The sequence below is a fragment of the Fusarium fujikuroi genome, chromosome FFUJ_chr07, assembly GCF_900079805.1.
Source record: "Fusarium fujikuroi IMI 58289 draft genome, chromosome FFUJ_chr07".
Taxonomy (NCBI): Eukaryota; Fungi; Ascomycota; class Sordariomycetes; order Hypocreales; family Nectriaceae; genus Fusarium; species Fusarium fujikuroi.
Window position 1 is genome coordinate 2,469,377 of NC_036628.1, and position 21,261 is coordinate 2,490,637.

General features: G+C 48.8%; 7 protein-coding genes; 3 read left to right on the forward strand and 4 right to left on the reverse strand.

The window, feature by feature from the left end:
• Positions 1 to 1,378: 1,378 nt before the first annotated feature.
• Positions 1,379 to 3,349, forward strand: FFUJ_08360 (uncharacterized protein; the record flags this gene model as incomplete). Its single annotated transcript, XM_023580948.1, has 1 exon — positions 1,379 to 3,349. The coding sequence occupies one exon, from the start codon at positions 1,379 to 1,381 to the stop codon at positions 3,347 to 3,349; it is 1,971 nt and encodes a 656-aa protein (XP_023433918.1).
• Positions 3,350 to 3,720: 371 nt separating this feature from the next.
• FFUJ_08359 (uncharacterized protein) lies at positions 3,721 to 4,605 on the reverse strand (the record flags this gene model as incomplete). XM_023580949.1 has 3 exons in its annotated part: positions 3,721 to 4,131; positions 4,186 to 4,254; positions 4,345 to 4,605. 3 exons carry the CDS (start codon positions 4,603 to 4,605, stop codon positions 3,721 to 3,723), a joined length of 741 nt encoding a protein of 246 aa, XP_023433634.1.
• A 3,918-nt stretch (positions 4,606 to 8,523) lies between these two features.
• FFUJ_08358 (uncharacterized protein) lies at positions 8,524 to 11,234 on the forward strand (the record flags this gene model as incomplete). XM_023580951.1 has 3 exons in its annotated part: positions 8,524 to 8,635; positions 8,696 to 10,862; positions 10,913 to 11,234. 3 exons carry the CDS (start codon positions 8,524 to 8,526, stop codon positions 11,232 to 11,234), a joined length of 2,601 nt encoding a protein of 866 aa, XP_023433635.1.
• Positions 11,235 to 12,638: 1,404 nt separating this feature from the next.
• On the reverse strand, positions 12,639 to 13,155 carry FFUJ_08357 (probable ribosomal protein L26; the record flags this gene model as incomplete). XM_023580952.1 has 3 exons in its annotated part: positions 12,639 to 12,917; positions 12,970 to 13,082; positions 13,137 to 13,155. 3 exons carry the CDS (start codon positions 13,153 to 13,155, stop codon positions 12,639 to 12,641), a joined length of 411 nt encoding a protein of 136 aa, XP_023433636.1.
• A 517-nt stretch (positions 13,156 to 13,672) lies between these two features.
• On the reverse strand, positions 13,673 to 14,607 carry FFUJ_08356 (probable cytochrome-c oxidase assembly protein (COX11); the record flags this gene model as incomplete). XM_023580953.1 has 4 exons in its annotated part: positions 13,673 to 13,722; positions 13,775 to 14,228; positions 14,279 to 14,348; positions 14,396 to 14,607. 4 exons carry the CDS (start codon positions 14,605 to 14,607, stop codon positions 13,673 to 13,675), a joined length of 786 nt encoding a protein of 261 aa, XP_023433637.1.
• Positions 14,608 to 15,998: 1,391 nt separating this feature from the next.
• FFUJ_08355 (uncharacterized protein) lies at positions 15,999 to 17,725 on the forward strand (the record flags this gene model as incomplete). XM_023580954.1 has 3 exons in its annotated part: positions 15,999 to 16,496; positions 16,548 to 16,846; positions 16,900 to 17,725. The coding sequence occupies 3 exons, from the start codon at positions 15,999 to 16,001 to the stop codon at positions 17,723 to 17,725; spliced, it is 1,623 nt and encodes a 540-aa protein (XP_023433919.1).
• Positions 17,726 to 18,287: 562 nt separating this feature from the next.
• Positions 18,288 to 19,981, reverse strand: FFUJ_08354 (uncharacterized protein; the record flags this gene model as incomplete). XM_023580955.1 has 3 exons in its annotated part: positions 18,288 to 19,209; positions 19,268 to 19,691; positions 19,756 to 19,981. The coding sequence occupies 3 exons, from the start codon at positions 19,979 to 19,981 to the stop codon at positions 18,288 to 18,290; spliced, it is 1,572 nt and encodes a 523-aa protein (XP_023433638.1).
• Between the last annotated feature and the right edge of the window lie 1,280 nt (positions 19,982 to 21,261).

The following is a 21,261-nucleotide window of genomic DNA, read 5'->3' on the forward strand; positions in this document are numbered from 1 at the left end:
AATACCTTAGGGCTGTTGCTGCCTGCCACTGTCACTGCCACCTTAGTCATTCAAAGACTTTAAAGTGATAGGGCCAATGAGAGAAAGGCCATTTTGCTGCTCAAAGGATTGCATTGGCCGCATCATCATGAGAGCGTTTGATGGATAAATTCACTTGATTTTATTCCCGTCTTCAACTCCACGAATCCTCACATCGTTTGGCATTGAGGATGGTATTAATATCCGTTCATCAATTATATGGACCTGGGTCAAGTTAGTTTAGACAGGCAGCTAAGAATCCCCCCCTGCTCAGCCCTACCAATGACGTCTAGACCAGTGGACATTTATGGCAATGGCTTTGAACTATGTTGGCAGACAAGATACGGCTCTCCAAGGCCCATAGCTAGCTTGGGGCCTGTGATGATATCATACAGTCTGTGTGAATTTATATGAATGCGATGGATACAAGCCTGGAATAACTGCCCTTTAATTTTTGTTGACATGTATACTTGATGTTTGCCTTTCTAATCCTTGACTTACTGAAGATTTGGAGAGTTGGGGAGCTTAAGTTTCGGTGGATCCGACTACTAAGTTAGAACCCACTCCAGCTTGATCACTCTTGAATGAGAAGAAATATCTCCTCCTATAGGTTAGGTAGTGCTCTGTTGCTCAACCGAGTCCATGGCGGTCTAACAACAGTAGCCTGGGACCTGGGAGGAATTGTATGTGCTCATGATTGTTCGTGTTGCAAAGAAGTAAAGAGTTAGAATACATAGGGTTTTATTCCATCAGTATCTCTTCGCCAGACTAGCCGCATCCACTCAAGCTCCAGGTGACGACCCTGGTAGGTGGCTTACATGAGTTTGGTGACCTTGTCTCTAAGTGAATGGTGATATAATCTTGAACAAACAGGTACACAAATCTATAAAATATATCGATATAGATCGATTGGAAATCAAGTCTTGACGCCTTCGCTAATCCATCGGTACTATTGATGAGACTTTGCCATGTCTTATCGCATGACTCTCGCTCGTCTCACCTACCCATGGACCCTTGCCAACCCCTGCCACAAAGCGATCACACCTCAGTACTATCCGGGATGGGCTGCTGCCTCTGTCAGCAATTCTCGTATTTGACTGTCCTTTCCCCTCCCTCTTTTTGCGACAAACAAATAACTCTACTCTACTCTACTCTACTTCATCCTTTACACAGTCACATGTGCATGTTGTGTCCTTTCGCTTCCTATAATACCATCGAAATGCTTCTTTGACTGTGAGAATTGGCGTGTCTCGACCAATTCAAGTTCGTCTCTGCCCTTCGTTTTATCGTACATCAACAGGAAACGCATCCTACCAGATTCATCCGTGATAACCGACTGCCTCATTGTCCAATTGGCCCAATGGCGATAAACATCTTTTACGGCAGACACCGCCGCTTCGTGTCTCGTCGCTTGACCTATCTCATTCTCGTTCTCATTGTCTTCGCCTACTCAACCTTGACCCTACTGTCTCCAAATGCCGCCCAAACCGATGTTGCCGAAGATGCCGCAAAAGCAGACGCTTCTAGCAAGATCAAGACTTCTGTCGATGGCATCCGCCACTCGCTCAAGAAGGGCGTGACAGAGCTGAATCCGTTTCGTGGTCCTGCCCATCCACCACCGACTCGAGCACAAGATTCATACCAAGGTACTTCTTGGTGGGCTGATTGGAAGTGGTTGTCTGTGCCGTTCTCCAGCTCCCTCACCCTTGATGAGGACAGAGCACTGCTTCCCCCGCTCCAGGATCGCCCATTCATTTATTGCTACTACGATGCAACGGTTAAGAAATCGAGGGAAGAAAAAGATGCTGACAGTGATCTTCTTCTAACGTGGCGTCGCGCTTGGTGGGCTCAAGGTTTCCGACCAACCATTTTGGGATCCTCCGAAGCGACTGGAAATCCGATGTATCAGGAACTTCAACGGCTTGAGGTTCAGCCCGAACTAAAAGCCGACCTCATGAGATGGCTCGCTTGGCAATCAATGGGCACTGGCATGTTGGTGGATTATACACTGCTTCCAATTGCACACACTGAGGATCCTCTCTTGGTTTTCCTCCGAAGAGGAGAATATCCTGCCATGACCAGGTGGAAAGGTCTCGAAAGTGCACTCTTCGTAGGTCCCAAGGAAGAGGTCACAAAGACTATCCGGAAAGTGATGGACTCGCCCACACTGAAAGCTGCTAAAAGTGTTATTGATGCATCAACAAAGAACGACTTCAAGGTCGACAAAGCACAAACTGCACTGGTGCATTATAGCCCTGAAATCATCAAAAAGCAATACCCAAAGGTCCATGACAGCATCACTAATGGAAGGGCAAGAGGGTTAGGAGCTCTCAATCGGCTTATTAACGCCCATCTTCACGCTGCATGGCAGAGTAGCTTCCCCGAGGGCATTGAGGTCCTCAAGCCATTTCCTGAGCACACTACTGAGATGGTCACCCCGGCCTTGAAGCTTGCCGACTCCCTAGCCTTCTGCCCGGACAACCCCATCCCGTCATCATGCCCTCCTGGCGTTACAAGCTGCGCACACTGTGCCGCTGGCACCACATCTATGAAGGTCACTACCCCTGAGCAATATCAGAATACGAGTGGTGCGTTTGCAATTGGGACAGTTCCTCATCCTTGGACCCTTGCGACTTTGACAAGCCTCAAGGAGAGGGTGGACGTTAGTTGGATCCGTAAGGAAGCACCTCGAGACCCTTGGCTTGAGACTATCACAAAAGTGCTTTTGGGCTCAAAGGTCTCCAGCAATTCCCGAATCATGCACTTCAAACAGGCTGTGGGCGATGAACATGCCCCGACTCATGCACTGTGGCTGTCGGCTGAAGCTGATATTCCCCCAGATCTGGAGTGGTACTTTGGATTCCGTATTCCCAAGGGTTTGGGAGAGACATATATGGCTATGAATGGCAAAGTCGAGCAAGGGCCTATGCTAGGAAAGACCAAGGCTGATAAACCAGCAAAGGCGGAGCGTGCCCTAAAGGCCGATGTCGACACAAGGCCTGAAAAGCCTCAGCCTCGACCAGAGGATACGCCAAAGGAGAAAGAACTCACGCCGAAGGAAATGCAGGCCAAAGAAAAGTCCCTCCTGGACCGTGCCAAGAAGATTGTTGCGCTCAAGAAATCGACCGTTGACACTCGACTACGAGCATCGCTTGAGGCTTGGAACTTGGCAGACACAGAAGCCTGGAAGTTCGCGCGCGCTTTCCTCGCACGTCGCAGCATGGAACGGATCGAGTGGGAGAAAGAAGAATCCAAGTATAGCGGCGGTACTGGCTCTGAGAAGGGTCGTAATGCTTGGAGTCGTTGGAAGGATTCGAAAGAGCGAGAGTAAGGATTGACCATCTGCGTGATGCGACACTACAGAACTCCTCGACAATTTGGTTTGCGGCGAATGGACTCGGGCGTCCTGGGCGTATTTTTAATGGGATTATGGTAATGACAATTGATCAGTGGTGCCTTGACGGGATGCTGAGTAAGGGGCTAGTCATTTGACTGAAGTAGAGATGACCAGAGACTTCGGCAGATTAGGAGAGTCACTCATGAATTCAATAACGAAGCTTTCACCAACCGCCGCGAAATGGGATTCATCACGTCAATCATAAAACGAATGTGTCTGTGAACTAACTGCATACTTATTTGATACCGATGGGTTCTTCAACAGCAGCAACATCTTTCAGTTGCCGCCATCGAAGGCCCTGGCCTCTAAACGCGGACAGTATCACCACCCATCTCACCACTCAGCTCACGAGAGGTCGGGCCGCGATGCTCCAGCGCAGCTGCCTTTCCCAGAGTTCCATTGGTGTGCTTGGAAGGATAAGTGCCATTTCCGTTTTGAGCCTGCGCGTTGCTCGTGTAAGAACGAAGAGCAAGACGAGCCGATTCAAGGACCTTCTCAGCGTGGACGACGGCGTCGTGGAGGGCGGTTGCAGTGGGATCCTGTGAGCGGGCGAGCTGCTCGGCGCGGAGCTGGATGATGTGACCGTTGAGCCAAATACCGTCGAGCTGGGCTTGGGTCATGTCGCGAGCACCAGAGATTCGGCCGCGGCAAGAGGGGGTGCCACAGAGGCAGTCGAAGGGCTGGGCCATATGCCATTCGGTGGAGGGATAGAAGAACTAGACGTCTTGTGAGCCATTGGACATGTGATTTGAGGGATGAGAGTAACGAACTGTGAGCTCATCGCCAACCTTGAGACCCTTGGGTCCAACGAGAATGTTCAAGTTTCCTACATCAAAGAGCTATACCCTTGCGTTAACCCAAGTTATCGCTTTCGAAAGGATGGGGGCTTTTCAACATCTGGGGCTTCTCCTTCAAGTAGGTCAACTAACGAGAGTAGGTTCGCAAGAATGATTAATGTACAGCAAGTCACTGTTCAAGTTGAGATGAGTGTCGCGGCCGGTCTGAACGGTAGCGTAGGTCGGTTCGCTGGCGGGCGTGCAGGGGGGGAAGTCGAACTTTGCGAAAACTGCAAATGGTGGGAGAGAAACGCGCGAGATGCTCTTGGTGGTGAATTCCTCGGGGTTCACGATGACGACTTCTTGGATGTCGGGGTGAGAAGGCTGGTGCCAATGGGGAGTGAGAGGAGCCATTGTTGGTGGTCTGGTAGCGGGTGAGGCTTGAGTATGAGTTCGGTATCTGGATGTGTAAGTTAGAATGAGACTTGAGGGATATTTTTGAGAGGACTTACAATAGAAGTTATATGATGTTGTTGGCGGATGATGTTTTGGAGATGCAGCGTTAGTGAGACCTCGGTCTAAGTGGAGCTATAGGCAGTAGGTTAGTAGCTTCTGAAAGATGAACTTGGATCAATCGAATACAAAGGTACAAACGAGAACGAGAGCACAAGGAAATACAAGCATTCTTATTTAGTTTCTGAATAACCTGCTCACAGCTCATACGCCCGCATACGTACAGTAGCTCATGCTGGCGAATTGTTTAGCTTGGAGCCTCCGCAGCACCGAATGCCTAGCCCCTGTTTGACCCGCCCCGCAAAGACATAACTACCTACTCAAGTACTAGCTAAGTTAGGGGAGGAAAGAAAACACAGGACCTCAAGCCTGAATGACAAAAAGACTTAGGTATTATAGCCTAAGCTTAGGATGACTTTTGCCAAGTTTATTTTGACACCCTACAGTAGGGTTCGCTGTTTTCTTGCCCCCAGAGGCTAAGGTACCCATACCTACGTCAAGTCGGTTGGCCTCTGGATATTCTACGCATGTGTCTTGGTAGTGGCGGGGTAAAGTGATGGGGCCGAGGAGGACCAAGATCCGGAGTAACGGCAGTGTCTTGTTTCATTCTTTGGGCTACAGAGCTATAGCTGTAACTGAGATATAATGCGGCAAGTTATTATCCGCAGGTGCTGTCAAGACGGCATGAGATAGTCTGTATCATGAGACCTTGGCCAGGGGTGACCTATCAGCAATGGATGTGTCACAGAATGCAGTGACGTGACACGGAGAGGAATGAATCTAGGCCCAGTGGATCGGCTGTTCCTGGACCGTGGGGTTGAAGCTACTTTGCGACGGTGAGATATTGGTGTGGAGGGGTACATTGGCTGACAATCACAAGATGGAGGGGTAACACAGCAGCTCATGATAGCTAATAGGATAAAATATGCTTATCATGAGGGATGTGTAGTAGGTAATTGAGCCTATATCGATAGGTGTCGATACCTTAGTCTTGAACACCCTATTCAGAGACAAACAACAAAGGAATATTTCTTGTGGACTATCTCTCTATAGCTCGGCATGACAGCTGACATCCATTGCATGGGGGTCTCATGAGCCGTGGTCATGGCTAAGGCGGGCCGAAGTGGTGGGCCGGCATCCCCATCCCTTAAGCCGAGGTACACCTCATCTCATCTTCCCATGAGGTGTGAACGACACTTTCTGTTATGGAGGCATGTAAGCAATAAAACCGCAAACGTTAGTGGTGTATGTTCGACCGGGAAAAGAACGCAATCGAGGCTTCATATCTTGGGTACCTTGAAGTGCTGCGTCGGCCGAGTCCCTTATTGAAGGAACAAGGGCAAACACCAAGGTCATAGGCATCAACGGTTCAACAAACGTAGACAGAACCTCATTCAAGAAATGGTGAAGCTGGGTCATCATCTAGTGAATCCATATTTGCAACTCCCTAGCATTGAACGTCTAGTCTCCAAGCGACATGGTCTCCACCAGCCCCAATGAGGCTCCAGGTAAAGGGGCAAGGATAATTGTATTCTCACGACTCATGTTATTCTCAGTGCATTAATATTCAGAACAAAATACTATATCAACAGGTCAAACACTGTGCTTTCTTTATTTTCGTATCCATGTTTCTATTGTTTCTTCAAATTACATTATTACGACAAACGCTTCCAAGTTACCCCTCACTTCAACACACACTCATCTCCCCCTTGCAAAATATCACATAGTGCCACTTCAAAACGAATGTATCACACATGATTCGAGAAAACTAGAAGTCTGGGCGGAAATTGTTGAGTGTCTTTCCACCAACTCGTTGGAGAGAGTTCTCCTTTCGGTGTGTGAACTCTTCTGCAACTGCCCTACAACCTACAGTACCCACCTCCTCTGGTCCCATGTAAGAGAGGATGAAGGAGAGCGACACCAACCTATATTCCCATATTTTGTCGATGCGGTTCGAAGAATCCTCTATTAAAGAAGGTTCTTCGCGGTAATTGAAATCTACACATCCTTTATCACTACTTTTGTCTCAACTTTATTTGTCAGGATGGGCGGGAGGCACTCCCTGATAACAACAAGAATTCCGCAGGACGAAGCTATTCACAGCTCTCAGGAAACGCATGCTTGGACTAGGGACCGTGAGTCTAGAACTGTTATGGTCCTGGTTGCAGAAGCCCATCGCGCAGACAGAGGTCTCCACTTTGCACTACACCTGAGTTCAGGCGTATCACAGGGCATGCACTACTAGCCAAGTTTCAACAGATATGCCTAAATCATGACTTCCGTCTCTTGTCCATATCACTGGTTCGCATTCACAACAATAGTATGTCTTCACACATGGAGATCTCTTCAGTGTTTGCAGGCTAGGGAGCGGGTGAAGGACATCTCGTGCAAACGCTAGTGCCCCCTGACTTATTCATGTATTGCATTGTATCGAGAGGAACACATCCCTACAATAAAAGCAACCAGTCCTGTATTCATCATCGCAACCAGCTTAATCTGACATCGAGTCACTGATTGCAGTATCTGCAGTATGTGGGTCCCCCCCCCCCCCCCCCCCCCCCTCCCGCCAGTCCCTCCTGTAATCACCTCGAGTTCTTCACAGTATGCACCATTTCTTCCCCAGGGATATCATCTCCTGGTACTGAGCAAAGCGTTCTCAGAGACCATCAAAGAGGTTTTAATTTTCTGCTGTGCGTTGCAATTCACTGGGTCTCTTCTCATCTCCACCTCTGCCCGTGGCCATTTCCTTCCTCCCCACTCTCCCCTTCCATCTCTCAGCACATCTCATCTTCAACAACAACATCACCGCCCTCGATGTGAGTATTTCCTTGGTGTATTTCCTCTTCCGAATAGCTTCATGCCCTTGTTCTCTTCCTTCTCTTCCATCTCTCACTCTCCATCATCCCCATTTGTGGAATATCTAACGCGTCTTGCCTTCGCCTTCACTCGAACGTCAGGCGTGCCCGTCGGCTCCTTTCCTTCTCTTCTCTTCTCTTCCCTCCGCACCTTTCTTTCCTGTGCATACTCTAACATTTCATTGCGAATAGATAACACTCACTGAAATAACACCGCGAAGTAGATCGCGGCTTCCGTACACTCACCTGCCACGGCGCTCCTCTCCTCGGAGGGTGGAAGGAGCACCTTTCAAAAGCCAGTGACCTTACTTCTCCCACCTCTCTCATCACCTCAACCTGCCTAGATACCAAGACTTAAATCCTGATCTTCGAAAGATTCACTCCACCAACCTGTCACTTTCATCATCCTCGTTCACTCCATCGAGTATTCAACTCTTGGCTTCGCTCACTACCACACGCTGTTGCTCTCATTGTCAGTCTTTGTCAGAAAACGTTCACTACCTGGCATTCACATCAAGACATTGTCATTCAAGTTGGACGCCTAGTAACAAAGGGCACTGTTCTGTTTGTATCATCTACTGTTTGCTTTTTAGCTGTCAGTACATATCAAGTAAGTCAGAGCTTCCTCCTTTTTCTTCCCCTGTGCAGACCTTCTCGCTGCCGGTCCGTGTGCACTGGCGGGAGAGCATTGCTTTGTGGGCTGCTCCAGTATCCAGCACACTGGAAAGTCTCCCAGCTACTACTGCACTTGGTGGATCGCCCCTGGCTTGTCATCTTCATCGGTTCAACCTTTTCATCCAACTGCAATATCGTGACTTGCTTGTTCCTCATTCTCGTGAAAAAGCTCTCTCCATTTTGATGCAGAGAGATTTGGCATTGGCTTCCCGCAGTTGTATATGGAATTTCGCTAACTGGATTCTTCCATCGCAGCTGGTTGCTATCTTTTTACTTGGACCCTTCCAAGATGAGACACATTGTCTACACTGCTCGTGAATTGCTGCGTCTACGCCACAAGCCTCCCCAAAAAGACATCTCCAACAAACTCGTCTCCAAGGTCTTGGAAGACAGAGAATTAGGTACGTTTTCACACTTTTTTTTACACCCACAACATGAATTTCGAATCTAACATGAAACAGAAGACATCATCCGCACCCCTTTCGTGAACAGTCCATCACTGTCCCTTATCATCGAAGAGGGTAACTCCAGCGACGCTGACGAGATGCATCGACGTCCTGCGCAGCAGCTTGACGGTACCGACTCGGATCGCAAGTACCGAGGCCGGAGTGATTCTGAGCTTGATCGGGCACCGACTGTTGCTCCAGCAGATCTTGCAACCCAGAAATCGGAAGGCTTTCAGAAGTTTTACAACTCTGTTGTTTCCCCTACCCATGTTCGGGTCACTGCTGGTGGCCGAATCGTGCCTAACACTCGAGGGCCTCACTCTCCTACAACCAAATGGAGCCGCGAGCGAAGCTCGATCGATGGACAGAGCCAGGCTCGTAACATGAATGGTAACCAGCCTGAGGGCGTTGCTTATCCTGTTCTTCCTCCTAGCTGGGGCCACTTTGCTCCCATGGTTCCTCCACATGCTCCAGGGACTTTACCAGGAATGGCACTTCGACCTGAAGGGATGCCTTTTATGCCTCCTCCTATGGGTTACAACTTGGCTCCCATTTCATACAGTCAGTTTCCTACCACTGGTCTTCCCATGCAGCTCCCGAGTCAAGCTGCTTCTTATGGCAAGCTTCCGGACGCGGGTATGGAACAGGCACGAAATGTTCACCTCTCTCCTACCGATCAGTTCGACAACTCCCGACCATTTCTCTACAACGGACAGTGGTGGATCGCAAATGGAGGTACTCTATACCCTATCAGCATGCCGCCTCAGATGAGCTTTGCATCCCCTGTTGTCCCCAGTCCATCGGCTCCTCGCCCCAGTGTTGATTTCAACGCAGCTCCTGCTAGATATGGACACCCATCGTCACGACAGCCTGAGCAATTACCTCTTCGCTTACAGAATGAGCCTTCGCGCTCCGCCAGTCCTCCAGTGTCGTCAATTCGTCCGAGCTCGATTACCCAGAAGCAGCTTGAGGTTCTTCGCAGTCAAAAACGCTACCATCAAGACCAACTTCGGTACAACAAGCACCAGATCGATGTTCGAGACATGGAAGAGCAGCTTGAGAACATTTGCCGCGAGATTGAGCATTTCGAGCGCATGCTGACGACTCAGCTCGAGTTCGAGTCCAGGAAGTATCCCCCAGAGGTCGTGTCTCCTAACGGACCGCCTTCCAACTCATCCAATGACTATGGCAATAGCAACAGCGAGTCCGACGGCCTAAACGCTGTAAATGCAGTGCATCTCTCGGGCTTCGGGAATAAATCGACGGTCGACGAGACTGGTGGCACCTTTCCACAAATTGCGAGTGTTCAAAGCCGGCTGCAAATCACGGCAGACCCTTCGGCCAAGAACTTCAGCAATGCGTCGAAGAATAACGATGTACAACAGCGTAAGCCATCAAGCCTTCCGATCCATGCTGCTTTGGCGCCTGTCTTCCAGCCGCGCTCAGATCTATCGACTTCCGCTATCGCACCCACTGAGGTGGAAGAAGTCGACGAGGGGGCACAGATCCGGCAATACGAACGCATGTACAAGAACGCTGAGGGCTGGCGAACGTTCTTCAGGAACAAGCTCCATGCTGACAAGAGTATGGGTCCTCCCTATCTCATTGGGAAGCTCAAGCCAGGAGTCCGGCCAGAAAACGCCAGAGACACTGATTATGTGTACGATCGTGAGCTGACACCAGAGGAGGAGCGTGCCCGCTTCACATATTGGGGACGAGCACCTTTTATCTTCGAGAATGGACTCCCTCTGTATGACGGCAAGAATTTCTATCCGCCCTGCGTTATCAAGGAGGAGCCTGTTGGCGCTGATGAGTCTGTTCCGCAAAACGCCTTTGGGCCAGATGAGTCAAAGACGCCGCCTATGAAGCCCAATGAGGTTGATCCCTTCCATGCTGTCTCCCAAGCTACCAGGCCTTCTGCCCGTTACGCTTTTGATGATGCTACTCGCTCTGAGTCTTTGCATCGTACCGACGACTCTCTCCACGCAAGCTCAACCTCCGAGGTGCCACGATCTGAATCCCACGCTGCTCATTCTGGAAGTCGATACCTGGAATTTCGCCGTGCGATCAATGAGCGTCCACGAATCCCGAGTGAGAAGTTACGTGCTAGAGCTTCAGACGACTCGGGTGACGAAGAGGGCAATCTTCTCTTCAAAGGGCGCCGGGTTGATCGAGATGCGAGGTATGTGAATACTATACTACTCAGTGTGACCGATGCTAAGTTCGTTACAGCAAGTATCCGAAAGACATCTGGTCCACGATGCGAAAAAATGGGAAAACGAGCGCGAACGTAGTTGCAGGACAAGTCTCCCCTATGACTGCCCAAGGCGTGCTGCCTCATTACGCTGGGCATGCCACTGCATCCTTAACTCCTGCAGTTACGACCAACTCTCGTGGTAATAGTGCCAAGCTGGGAGACGTGAACGCTTCCCCAACAGGAAACATCACTGTCGGAAGACGTGAAGAGAACAGACCGCCCCTTGAACTTCTTGATCAACAACTGCGCGGCGTCAGCCTTCAGGACAAGAGCCACCATGGGTTCTCTACTCGCTGAACAACCTTTCTCTCGCATTCTTCCTTGACAACCTTTCCAATTTCTTGGGCGCGGGACTATCGACGATGCCGCAGCTTCCTTGCTTTCGATAAGCATCAGCCATTGCTCTTATGATTACAATTTGTATTGCTTACTACACAGCTTCGTTCACATGCTACTTATGGTCAAAGTGTGGCCTCACAGTCCACCACAGCCGGTGGCCTTTGCATTTGGTTGAATCGATCAACGCTTAATCAGATAAAGCGCCCATCACAGACGCGCAGGCAACATCAGTGTTAGAATCATGTTAGGATTTCGAGGGTCATGGACAGGCGTCAAAAAGTTTGCCTTTATGTGCAGAATAGGTGCTAGATGGATCATTCTCATCCGGGGCATGGATTATGTTCATAGGACTCTATGTTAGATACGTTTGCTCACAAATATTTGCTAGCTATCAGACTCCTCTTTGCACTATGTGAAAGAAACCCCTCAGGGAGTTTGATATGCGGCCTTGACTGGTTTGACTTACAAAAGAATTCGCTGATTATCCACCGATTTGATGGTCGTTTCTTATTTCTCAACCTCCCTGGTACAACACCTCCCAGTGAGGATTCCACGACTGGTAGCGAGATAAGACTTTTGGGGACAAGCCAAGGGTGAAATCTGATGGATGAGAAAAGAATAATGTTTGATTGCATAATCCTATAAAAAAAAATACCTCGAGGCTAAATAAAAGCATGTACCTCACCTTCAAATTTCCAGCCTCATTGGCATCTCGGCGAAAATCTTCTAGGGAGAACAGGACCCCATGATAGTAGTTGGGTCCTGTCGGGTTTACTCTTCGCTAGACGTATACCTCGAAAACCATAGATCTTAGTGGTTGACGCGGAGATATCCTAGCGGTGGATGAAGTGAAATCTACGACTTACCGCGCAGAGGCACCCAAGTGCGACTCAAGTCTACGACAGACGGGCATTGAATTGAATGCGTCTGATGGTGTTTGTGTTAGCATCCTACGAGAGGACAGATGGGTCAGCCACCTGTCCGACATAACATCACGAGGAGACTCGCGAATGTGCATGTGGGGAGAGCAGGTCAAGACTTCGGGATAAACCTCCCATGGAGCATTTCACCAGTTGAGTGAAATGGCCATTGAGAACCCTAAAAATTCTCAATTCATCTACCCTGCTGTAGACCAGGTACCGTGCGGTTAGAAAGAAGGCACGTAGGTATCGTAAAAACGCCGGAGTAAAATACCCATTTCCTCATCAACTTTTGCCCTTTGAGTTGCTCACATTCATGTCGTGATTATGTGAGTGGTGAAAAATGAAAAGATTCGTCCTCGCCAGGGAGGAGAGGTTTGATCATGTCGTCTTGAAAGTTTTGGTGGTTTGGTTTTTGTTATTGCTCGACTAAGTTCATCGCTTAAGCGGTGACCTTGTTGTTGGCAGCAAGCTCACGGCCAACCTTGGAGCGGGCCAGGATGTCCTCACGATCCTTGTCAAGCTTGAGCTTGGTGATGACAACGTTGGAGGGGTGGATGCCCAGAGGAACGGACTGGCCGTTGGCCTTGTCGCGGGTGATACGCTCAATGTGGACAACGTACTTGAGACGGTACACGGAGGTGATCTTGCCCTCACGGCCCTTGTTGGAGCCACGGACAATGGTGACCTCGTCGTCCTTTCGGATGGGGATGGAGCGGACCTGTGTAATGTTAGGGGCGTGAAAGTTTTGGTAGGGTGTCATTGAGACTCACATTGTACTTCTCACGGAGCTCCTTGGAGAGGGGAGCGCTCATGATGACACGGCGCTGGTCAGAGGGAGCCTTGAAGTGAGCGGCACGGCTCTTGCGTCGAGAAGACGAAACGTCTAATTGAGGTCAGAATAACATGAAATGCGATTTGTGCATAGAGAGAAACTCACTGGTGCTGACTTTGACCATTTTGTCGGTGGTTGGCGAGGACGACGCTGGTGAGTTAGTTGAGCGTTGGGCGATGAAGAACGGATTGACAGAACGAAAGAAAATTTCGAAGAAATGTGTGCGGAATTTTGATGACTTTGTGGGGGCCACGTGATCGAATTAACGAGACAGGGGGATCTGCTCCATTTAAGCTCGAGAAAATGGGATGGGAGAATTGGCTGAGTCAGCGGTTGCGGGCCGCATTTACTGCATTGGGGCATTGGAACGCCGTTTTCTTTGCAGGTATCGGCATCAAGTTGATGGATGAGATGAGAAGAATTTGCATGATGTCGGAGGCTAATGGCACATGGGGAAAAATCCGATTCTTTGGGGGGAGAAGGGTTGACCGGAAAGAAGTGTTGATCCATTGAAATGAGTCCGTGTGACAGAGTCATAGTCTTCAAGGTTACAGCCATGTGTAGTCCGAGATAGCTGCACGGTATGCATATATTTTACAAGAGGAGCGTATTGTACATCCAATCCAACACATCTGTCCCATCTATGCAGACATAGGTCTCTGGAATCGTCCATTGTTATCGTATCTTGCTTCTGTAAGGGCTGTTAGCATTTCTGTCTTCCTTATGAAACCTGAACAACGTACTGAAGAAGGTGTAACTCAATGTCACAGTCTCTACGCCCTTCATGTTCATATCATTGAGCAGATCAGGATCCAAGTAGAAGAAGACGGGCATGTCCACGGTCTCGCCCGCATTGAGACGCTGCTCCTCGAAGCAGAAACACTGGATCTTACTGAAGTACGGCGCACACTGAGCAGGCGTCACACTGTAGGTAGCAACTCCGATGATATCCTGGTCACTTTTGTTGGTGGCTTTGTAGAAAGCCAGAGCAGTCTCACCGGGGAGGACTCGCACCTCTCGCTGTTGAGGGACGAACTTCCAGGGCAGGACATCGGAGACAGAGGCGCTGAAAGTGACTTTGATTCGCTTGGCGTCTTTGACGGGCACGAGTCGGCTTGCGAGATCGCCTTCATCACCAGATCCTGGACCGCCGTGGGCACGTATAGGCTGACCACCCCAGCCGGTAGTCTGGCAGATCTTCAAGTGCGTTAGAAGAGCATCGCGACATTGAGAAGGGGGGCTCTCACCATCTTGTACAAGGGCACAGAGCCATAAGTGAGAGTCACAAATCCGAGAATTGTACTCAAGACATAGTACCTGATAATCGTAAGCCGCGACCTCTCCAATCCCATGTTCAATCGTACGCTACGGTCCTGTTCTTCTTGCTATAATGCGCACGAATCTCGTCCATCGTCGGTGTATAGGGCTGTCCGGTGCGGGCGTTATTCGATGCATTGCGGGCAAAGTTGAAGGCATTTCGCTGGAGCTTCGGCCGGGCATTCTGGCAGAAGAAACATGACCATTGTGAAGAAGCCGCTCGGGCTGAGCTTCTCGCGAGTCGAGGGGCTACGTTCATGGTCAATTGGGGGGCCAATTGATGGTTTTGTTGGTGGTGAGGCGTAGATATTGAGTCGGCTGATGCTTGGAGGATTTCTTGCTGACGTCGGGGATCGGGATGTGTAATGCCCGATGGTGGGAAGTGAGCTACCCTGTGGAAGAAGGCCGATTTGATCATGAAGTTTTTGGCATGTTTGGCAATTGCTTAATTTCGTATATCGCATTTGGTATTTACTGAATTGCCACTTGTTCCTATTTATTGGGTTCAAATGAATCACTTGACTTTACATCATAGCTGAATAACTCGGTTGGTAGCATTTGCAGATAAAGTTCTTCAGGCTAGTGACGATGCGAATAGCTGTTTTCAAATCTCAAAAGAGAATACATGTTTCTTCACTTGTCGTATTATTCTTTGCCTGCCTGTCCTCTGATAAATCTCTCCTTTGATAGAACATCGATTCTTCACTGTGTCAAGTATCTATGCCGTGTAGCCGTTAACTGCCGGGGGACTTTGAGTTCAGCTTACTCAACTGAATGGTTAACTTAATAGTACCTACCATAAAAGGACAACTCATCCGCTTGCGGTCCCTGAAACTACTGTATGTCACCCCGAAGCACGTGCCAATTCAGGTAGTACTTAGAGATCTTCCATGATCATCTTTTAGCAGCAGGTTCGGCATTGTCTGTGGGCCATGCCATGAATCCCTGCTTCAATGGCTGCAATCATTAGCTCGTTCGTATTTGAGGTTCTAGACACCAGCATCGTTTAGCCCTGTCGGCACCACCGAACTTATTTATGTATGCATGTCCAGTGCTACAGCTGCTAAGTTAGCTAGCAGGAGGCCTCGATTATGCTTCAGTAGTTGGAAAGCTTCTTTTTTCGGATACAGTAGCGATGGCATCATGTCTCACCTATCTTTTGTGGCTTTGGCAGTTCAAAGGGAGTACGCATTGAGTGGTTTTATTGGCTGCACTTACGCGGTGGCACATCATAACCACTTACACATTAAACGGATGGATATTGAATATTGAACTGGCCTACCAGATGAATCAAGCGGACGGATCGATCTGAGTAGTAAAAGCTTAGCATTAACCAAGACCCACGGCAGTGACTCTTCAGGCGAGAGAGACTCGACGGAAAGGTACGGAACGGTACGGTACAGACGGTACTTTAGTAGCTGCTTGTTTCAACTTGACTCCTAATGGAATGGAATGGGATCTTACATGGACCACGGATTGGCCTTGGACCCGCCGCCACGAAAAGCTGTAGGCAAGGCAAGGCAAGGCAAGGCAAGATGCGAAAAACCTTAAATATAAGCCAAGCCCAAACCAATGTGCAACACCAAAGAAGTCGATCTCAATGTTTCTCCCCATTGACTACCTCTATCCTATCCTCTCGGGTGATTGACCATGGAGCGAGCAGCAGAGGACAGACACAACAATTCACACTCGGCTCATGAACTGGAGAGGCTTCATACAACCAAGGAAGAGTTCCAGACCCAGCCACATCATGACTACCAACGAGATGAATCGAATCCCCTCTGCAGGTCAGACTCAACACCAACGCCAGGCTCACCACAACAATCCGATAAAACATTACACCATCGAAGACCTAGCAGGGCAGTTGCACTAGAGAAACTTCGAAACCGTCCCAAAAAGCTACGGAAGGCTTTGATCGCCAACATCTTGAGATGGTTCGCTTCGGTGCTGTTTGTCGTCGCCATTTACGTGATATTATGGTACTACTCGAAACTAAATATCATGTCAACAACGACAAAACGAGAATTCAACGCTCTAATTATCGGACTCTCCCTTGGTCTTGGAATGAGCATCACGATATCTCTAGAGGCGATGGCTGTGGAGATTAGATATTGGATTATCAGTCTCCGAGATTGGCCTGATCGGGAGGTAGGTCAAGCTCAGAAACATCGATTGTAAATGGTCACTAATACCTGGTAGACCGAGTTGATATTGAAAGCAAAAGACTTGACCAAGATCATCCAACTAACTTGGGTATCCAAATCACGTTCACTACGGTCATATGCTGTGGCTTTCATAATACTCAACATTATATCCCAGATTGCTCTAGCGATGCTCGGTCTCGTTTACTCAACAAACACAGCGGACTCGGCTGCAATCCTACACCCTGGCAATGTCACAATACCAGACATGTCCAACATCGTCACAAACAGAGTTCTCGCAAACAAGTCGCAAAACAACTCACAGGCGCTCGGTGCCTTACGATACACTGCAAACAGGTAAACAAAGGTCACCCAGGTTGTCCTTGAATCAACACTGACAAAATGTCTAGTTATGGCACTATCGCCCTTGGAGCGGTCTGGGGAGGCATGGACGATATTCCTAAACCTGGAACACTCTGGGACAACAACGATCCTTTGGCATTCTGCGGCGGAAAATCCTGCACATACGTCTTCCAGGAATCCACTGCACGACCGAAGAACTACGATCTCGTGGTGAGCACCAACCGTAGCGTTGAAGCCACAGGATATTGCCGCAGCTGGAAGGTCGCAAAGGGAGGCAACGGAAACGAGATCACCATCACAATCGACGACGACAAGAAAACACAAGTCAATATAACAGCCATAAACGGTGCCAATCAAACAACATTCATGTTCAACGCCGCGGTACCCCAAGGCCAAACATGGAGCGAAGTCACAGCCTTTGAAGCCTCAAGTTCCCAAGCATGGTTCTACCGCTGCAACGTCAGTATCGGACCTGTCGTCAACGCCATGCGCAAGGAGCACTACATCGGAACCAACATCACATCTCTTGCCACTTCAGCCATAGCACTCCAAGGATACGGAGCTTCTTCACTAGGTCCCACGGATAGCGATCGACAGTTCCAGAGCTATCCTGCCGAGTCGTCGTATGGGCAGCCCATGAACGGGAGCACAGATGACATGGGACAGGTGATGTCAACTTTTGCGATTGGTGTAATAGCCGTTACGGCCCAGTCTGCTGCTGGCATCATAGTTCCGGGGATGCAGCCTCAGAATGGCGTTGTGCTGCAGATTACAAAGTGGATGTATGTTCATCTCATCTTAGGTTTGAGTCTGGGTGTGCAGTTGTTATTGGGTGTTGGTATTGCGATACTGTCCAACTTACCTTCGAGGTAGTGGCTACAACGTTTAAAAGCGTAATGATGTTTGCTTCAGATTCTGGGTATATAGGCAAGCGAATAATGATGATATTTGGACTAATCCTTAAATCCCATTGATCATGTTCTCCGCGTGTATTGACTATCGCAACTAGCAACTCTCTAGTGGCCTATCTGCGTTGAGTAGATATCTGATTGTAACGACACGTCATCTCCATACAACATAAGGGGTCCACGATATGGCTGATCGCAAGTCGAGTCACCACGTAGTCATATTGCCTGGAAGGCATGTGCATGCCATGGTTTGAAGGCCTCACCTTTGATGCCTGAAGTGGAGTAGAAACTCTTTTCCATCAACCAATATTATGTTACTCTAACTTGCGAGCATAATATCCCGTGATGTTTGCCAGATCAAGAGCGTGAAAGAAGAAATGATATCGAATTCAATAATTGTCCAGTGTAAAACCTGCCTATGCAATCTCATCGCTTTATGCTATATAACTTAACTTCAAGTGCACGCCTGCAAATCAAGAAACTACCAATATTAAAGAACTCCTATCAAACAGACACGCAATTCACTTTTATCGATGTTTTCCGTTTGCAAATCTCACCCTGTTACCATTCACAAGCCGTTGGCGTGGAGAAGGACTGCTACCGACCAGTCGCTCAAGGATCTGAACCACAAAAACCTGAAACACCAAGATGATCAAGCGCAGCAGATGGTCGATGAGGCTTAGACTTGGTACCTTGCCTCGGCTGTATGTTGAATCGGTAAACTCGAATGGGAGCTTCGCGCCCAAGTGTTCTTGGGCCACTTCAAGCCCGCTGCTGAAACCATCCTCGTGGAGACCGTACTTGGTCCATGCGCCGGCATAACTAATACTGCGAGTGTTTTGGATGTGTTTTAGAAGTTTCTGTGCTCGAACGGCGGATGAGTTGTATATAGGCTGCGAGTAGTAATAACGTCCCTGCGTTTTTGCAGGCTTTGGCCTTTGAAACGGGTTCAAAGTAACGAAGACATCGCCGAAGGTATTTCGAGGAATGTGCTGAAGGATGTTCATGTTGTAAGTGAGTGAAACTTGGTTGATATTTCCCTTTCGTGAAGATGGTGATGACACTGCAAGATAATTCCAGCTGGCCCAGGCCTTCTTACGGCGAGGCATCATATCGAGATCGGAGTGAAGAACGACTTCATTCTGCGACGTCTTGAAGCAGGACATAATGGAGCGCTCTTGCTCACTAGCAGATGACTTGATAATATCGTATGCCTCATCGCCATGTGTGGCGAGAATGACGTGGTCGTACAGAGCTGATGAACCGTTTTCCAGGTGCAGCCTGACTTGACCGTTGCTCTCAGTCGTAACATGCCTGACTGGTGTCTTGAGAAAAAGGTGATTGGGAGGGAATCCCTTCATGACGGCATCGACATATGATTTCGAACCGCCCTCTATTGTCAACCATTGAGGGCGAGCTCTTATTGTGTTTAGTAAATGATGATTCCAACTGAGACATGATTAGTATGGGTTTGTACTGTACAGTGCCACTAGAAATCCGAACTCACAGGAAGCGCACGAATGTCGCTGCGGGGAACTCAAGTGAGCACCTGTCAGGACTCGTGCTCCATATTGATGCAGCCAAAGGAAGCAGATAATCGTCTCTAAAGGCATTGGAGTAGCCTTCGAGCTCCAGGTATTGCCCAATTGTGATGTCTGTGCAGGTACAGTTTGTCGCTTTATTCAAAACTTCAATGCTCGATATATCGTCTTCGTCATCGCTCAAGATATCCAAGGCGAATTGGTTGAAGCGGAAGATGTCGAAAAGCATTCGCCACATTCGCGGTGAGAGTAAATTTCTTCGTTGACAAAATAATGAGGCTGGACTGGAACCTGACCATTCGAAAGCGCCACGATCTCGGGATAGACTGAATGTTAGGTCTGTAGGCGTTGTCTTGACGTTGATCTTATCCAAGAACTTGGTAAAGTTGGCTAAGTGAGAGAAGCTTAGTGAGCTTGAAGCATAACTAACCGTTGAAAGGCGACAAGGACTCACGGTAGGTGGTGGAGTTTAAAACATGGAAACCTGTGTCGACTTTTGTCGAAAACTTTCCCTTTTGAAAATCGACAGTGTTTGTATGACCGCCAAACCTGTCGGAGGCTTCGTAGACGTAGACATCATGATACGTCTTGTTCAAGGCCCATAGAGCACCTATTCCAGCAGAGCCGCTGCCGACAATGGCGACCTTTTTCCTGCGGAAGCGATCAGTCGAGGAGCTCATTGTATCGACTGTCGGTACAGGCAGGCGGACAATAGAGAAGGGAAAGGTTTGCTGTATTCAAAAGGGTGTACAAGACATATCTATCTTGAATAGAGAGCAGAAACAAGCAGAGACAGCAAAAGAGAAAAGCATGTGACAGAGCCAAGCCCAATACTCCAGTTCAGGCAATGATCAATTCATGATTGGACAAATAGCGGTATCGGTATTGGTAGGTATTGGTCTCGCAGCCACAGACACAGACGGTGTGAGTTGTCGAAGCTGATTTGATGACGAGGCAATGGAATAGATTTTGGGGGGGTTGGACAACGGAAGCAATAGTGGAGGTCAGTCACCATGACGAGACAAGGACTTACATGTGCTGTGGCTCCAGCATGCTTTAGCGAGCAGCGGATACAGTATCCGAGATGTGCTAATAGATAAGAAGAGACGGGACGGACGGACAGACAGATTAGAGTTAGTAGCAGTGCCTTGCTTCTGTTCTGTTCTGTTTTCAAAGAGAGACAGTGGCTTTTGGGGATCTACAATATGAGAGTTTGGTTTGCGGACGGAGGGTGGGAAGTCAGCGGGAGATGAATGGTCGAGCTTCTATTTTTGCTGGGGGTTCCGAGAATGACATCGATGATTATCCCGTCCCAACATTGAGCTTATGACCCACTAACTAACACGGACGGAGCTCGAAAACGAAGTTGACTCGCGACTCGACTCGACTCGGTACAGACCTTGTAAAAGGACCTTGCAAGCTTGGCTGCTGAACTGTCAGCTGGAGCTAGGACAGCTGGCAATGGATCCCAATACCTAGGTTATCAATGGCATTATCCGATAGCTCAGGTGGGTGGTTCATGCTATGCTCCTGTGGCTGCACTGTAACCTCGCGGGATATGCAGCATGCCACATCTTGATCAATATCGTGGATGTGGCTTGGCTGAAATGCCGTTTCAGGGTTTTCCCCCCATCAGTAGCCTCAAGATCTGAAAATCTCAACGCATAAGAAAACTCTACACCACGCCGAGTCCGGCAGGATAATAGCTGATCTGGAACATCATTTTCACATGCAAAACATTCAAGACCGCTCTTTCATTATGCAATCTTTCATCAGAGACCTCAAAGTATGGTATGTCGAACACTCAACGGGACTGGTAAACGGTAATTCGAGTCACCAATTCTTAAAAGCGCCGTGCAGGATAAACCCGCCTTCGTCTGCCCAGTTTGTTTCAACCCGACGCCATTGACCGAGGTCGTGGCGCTGAGCCGCTTTTTCTTCGCAATCCGGGGTATTCAAC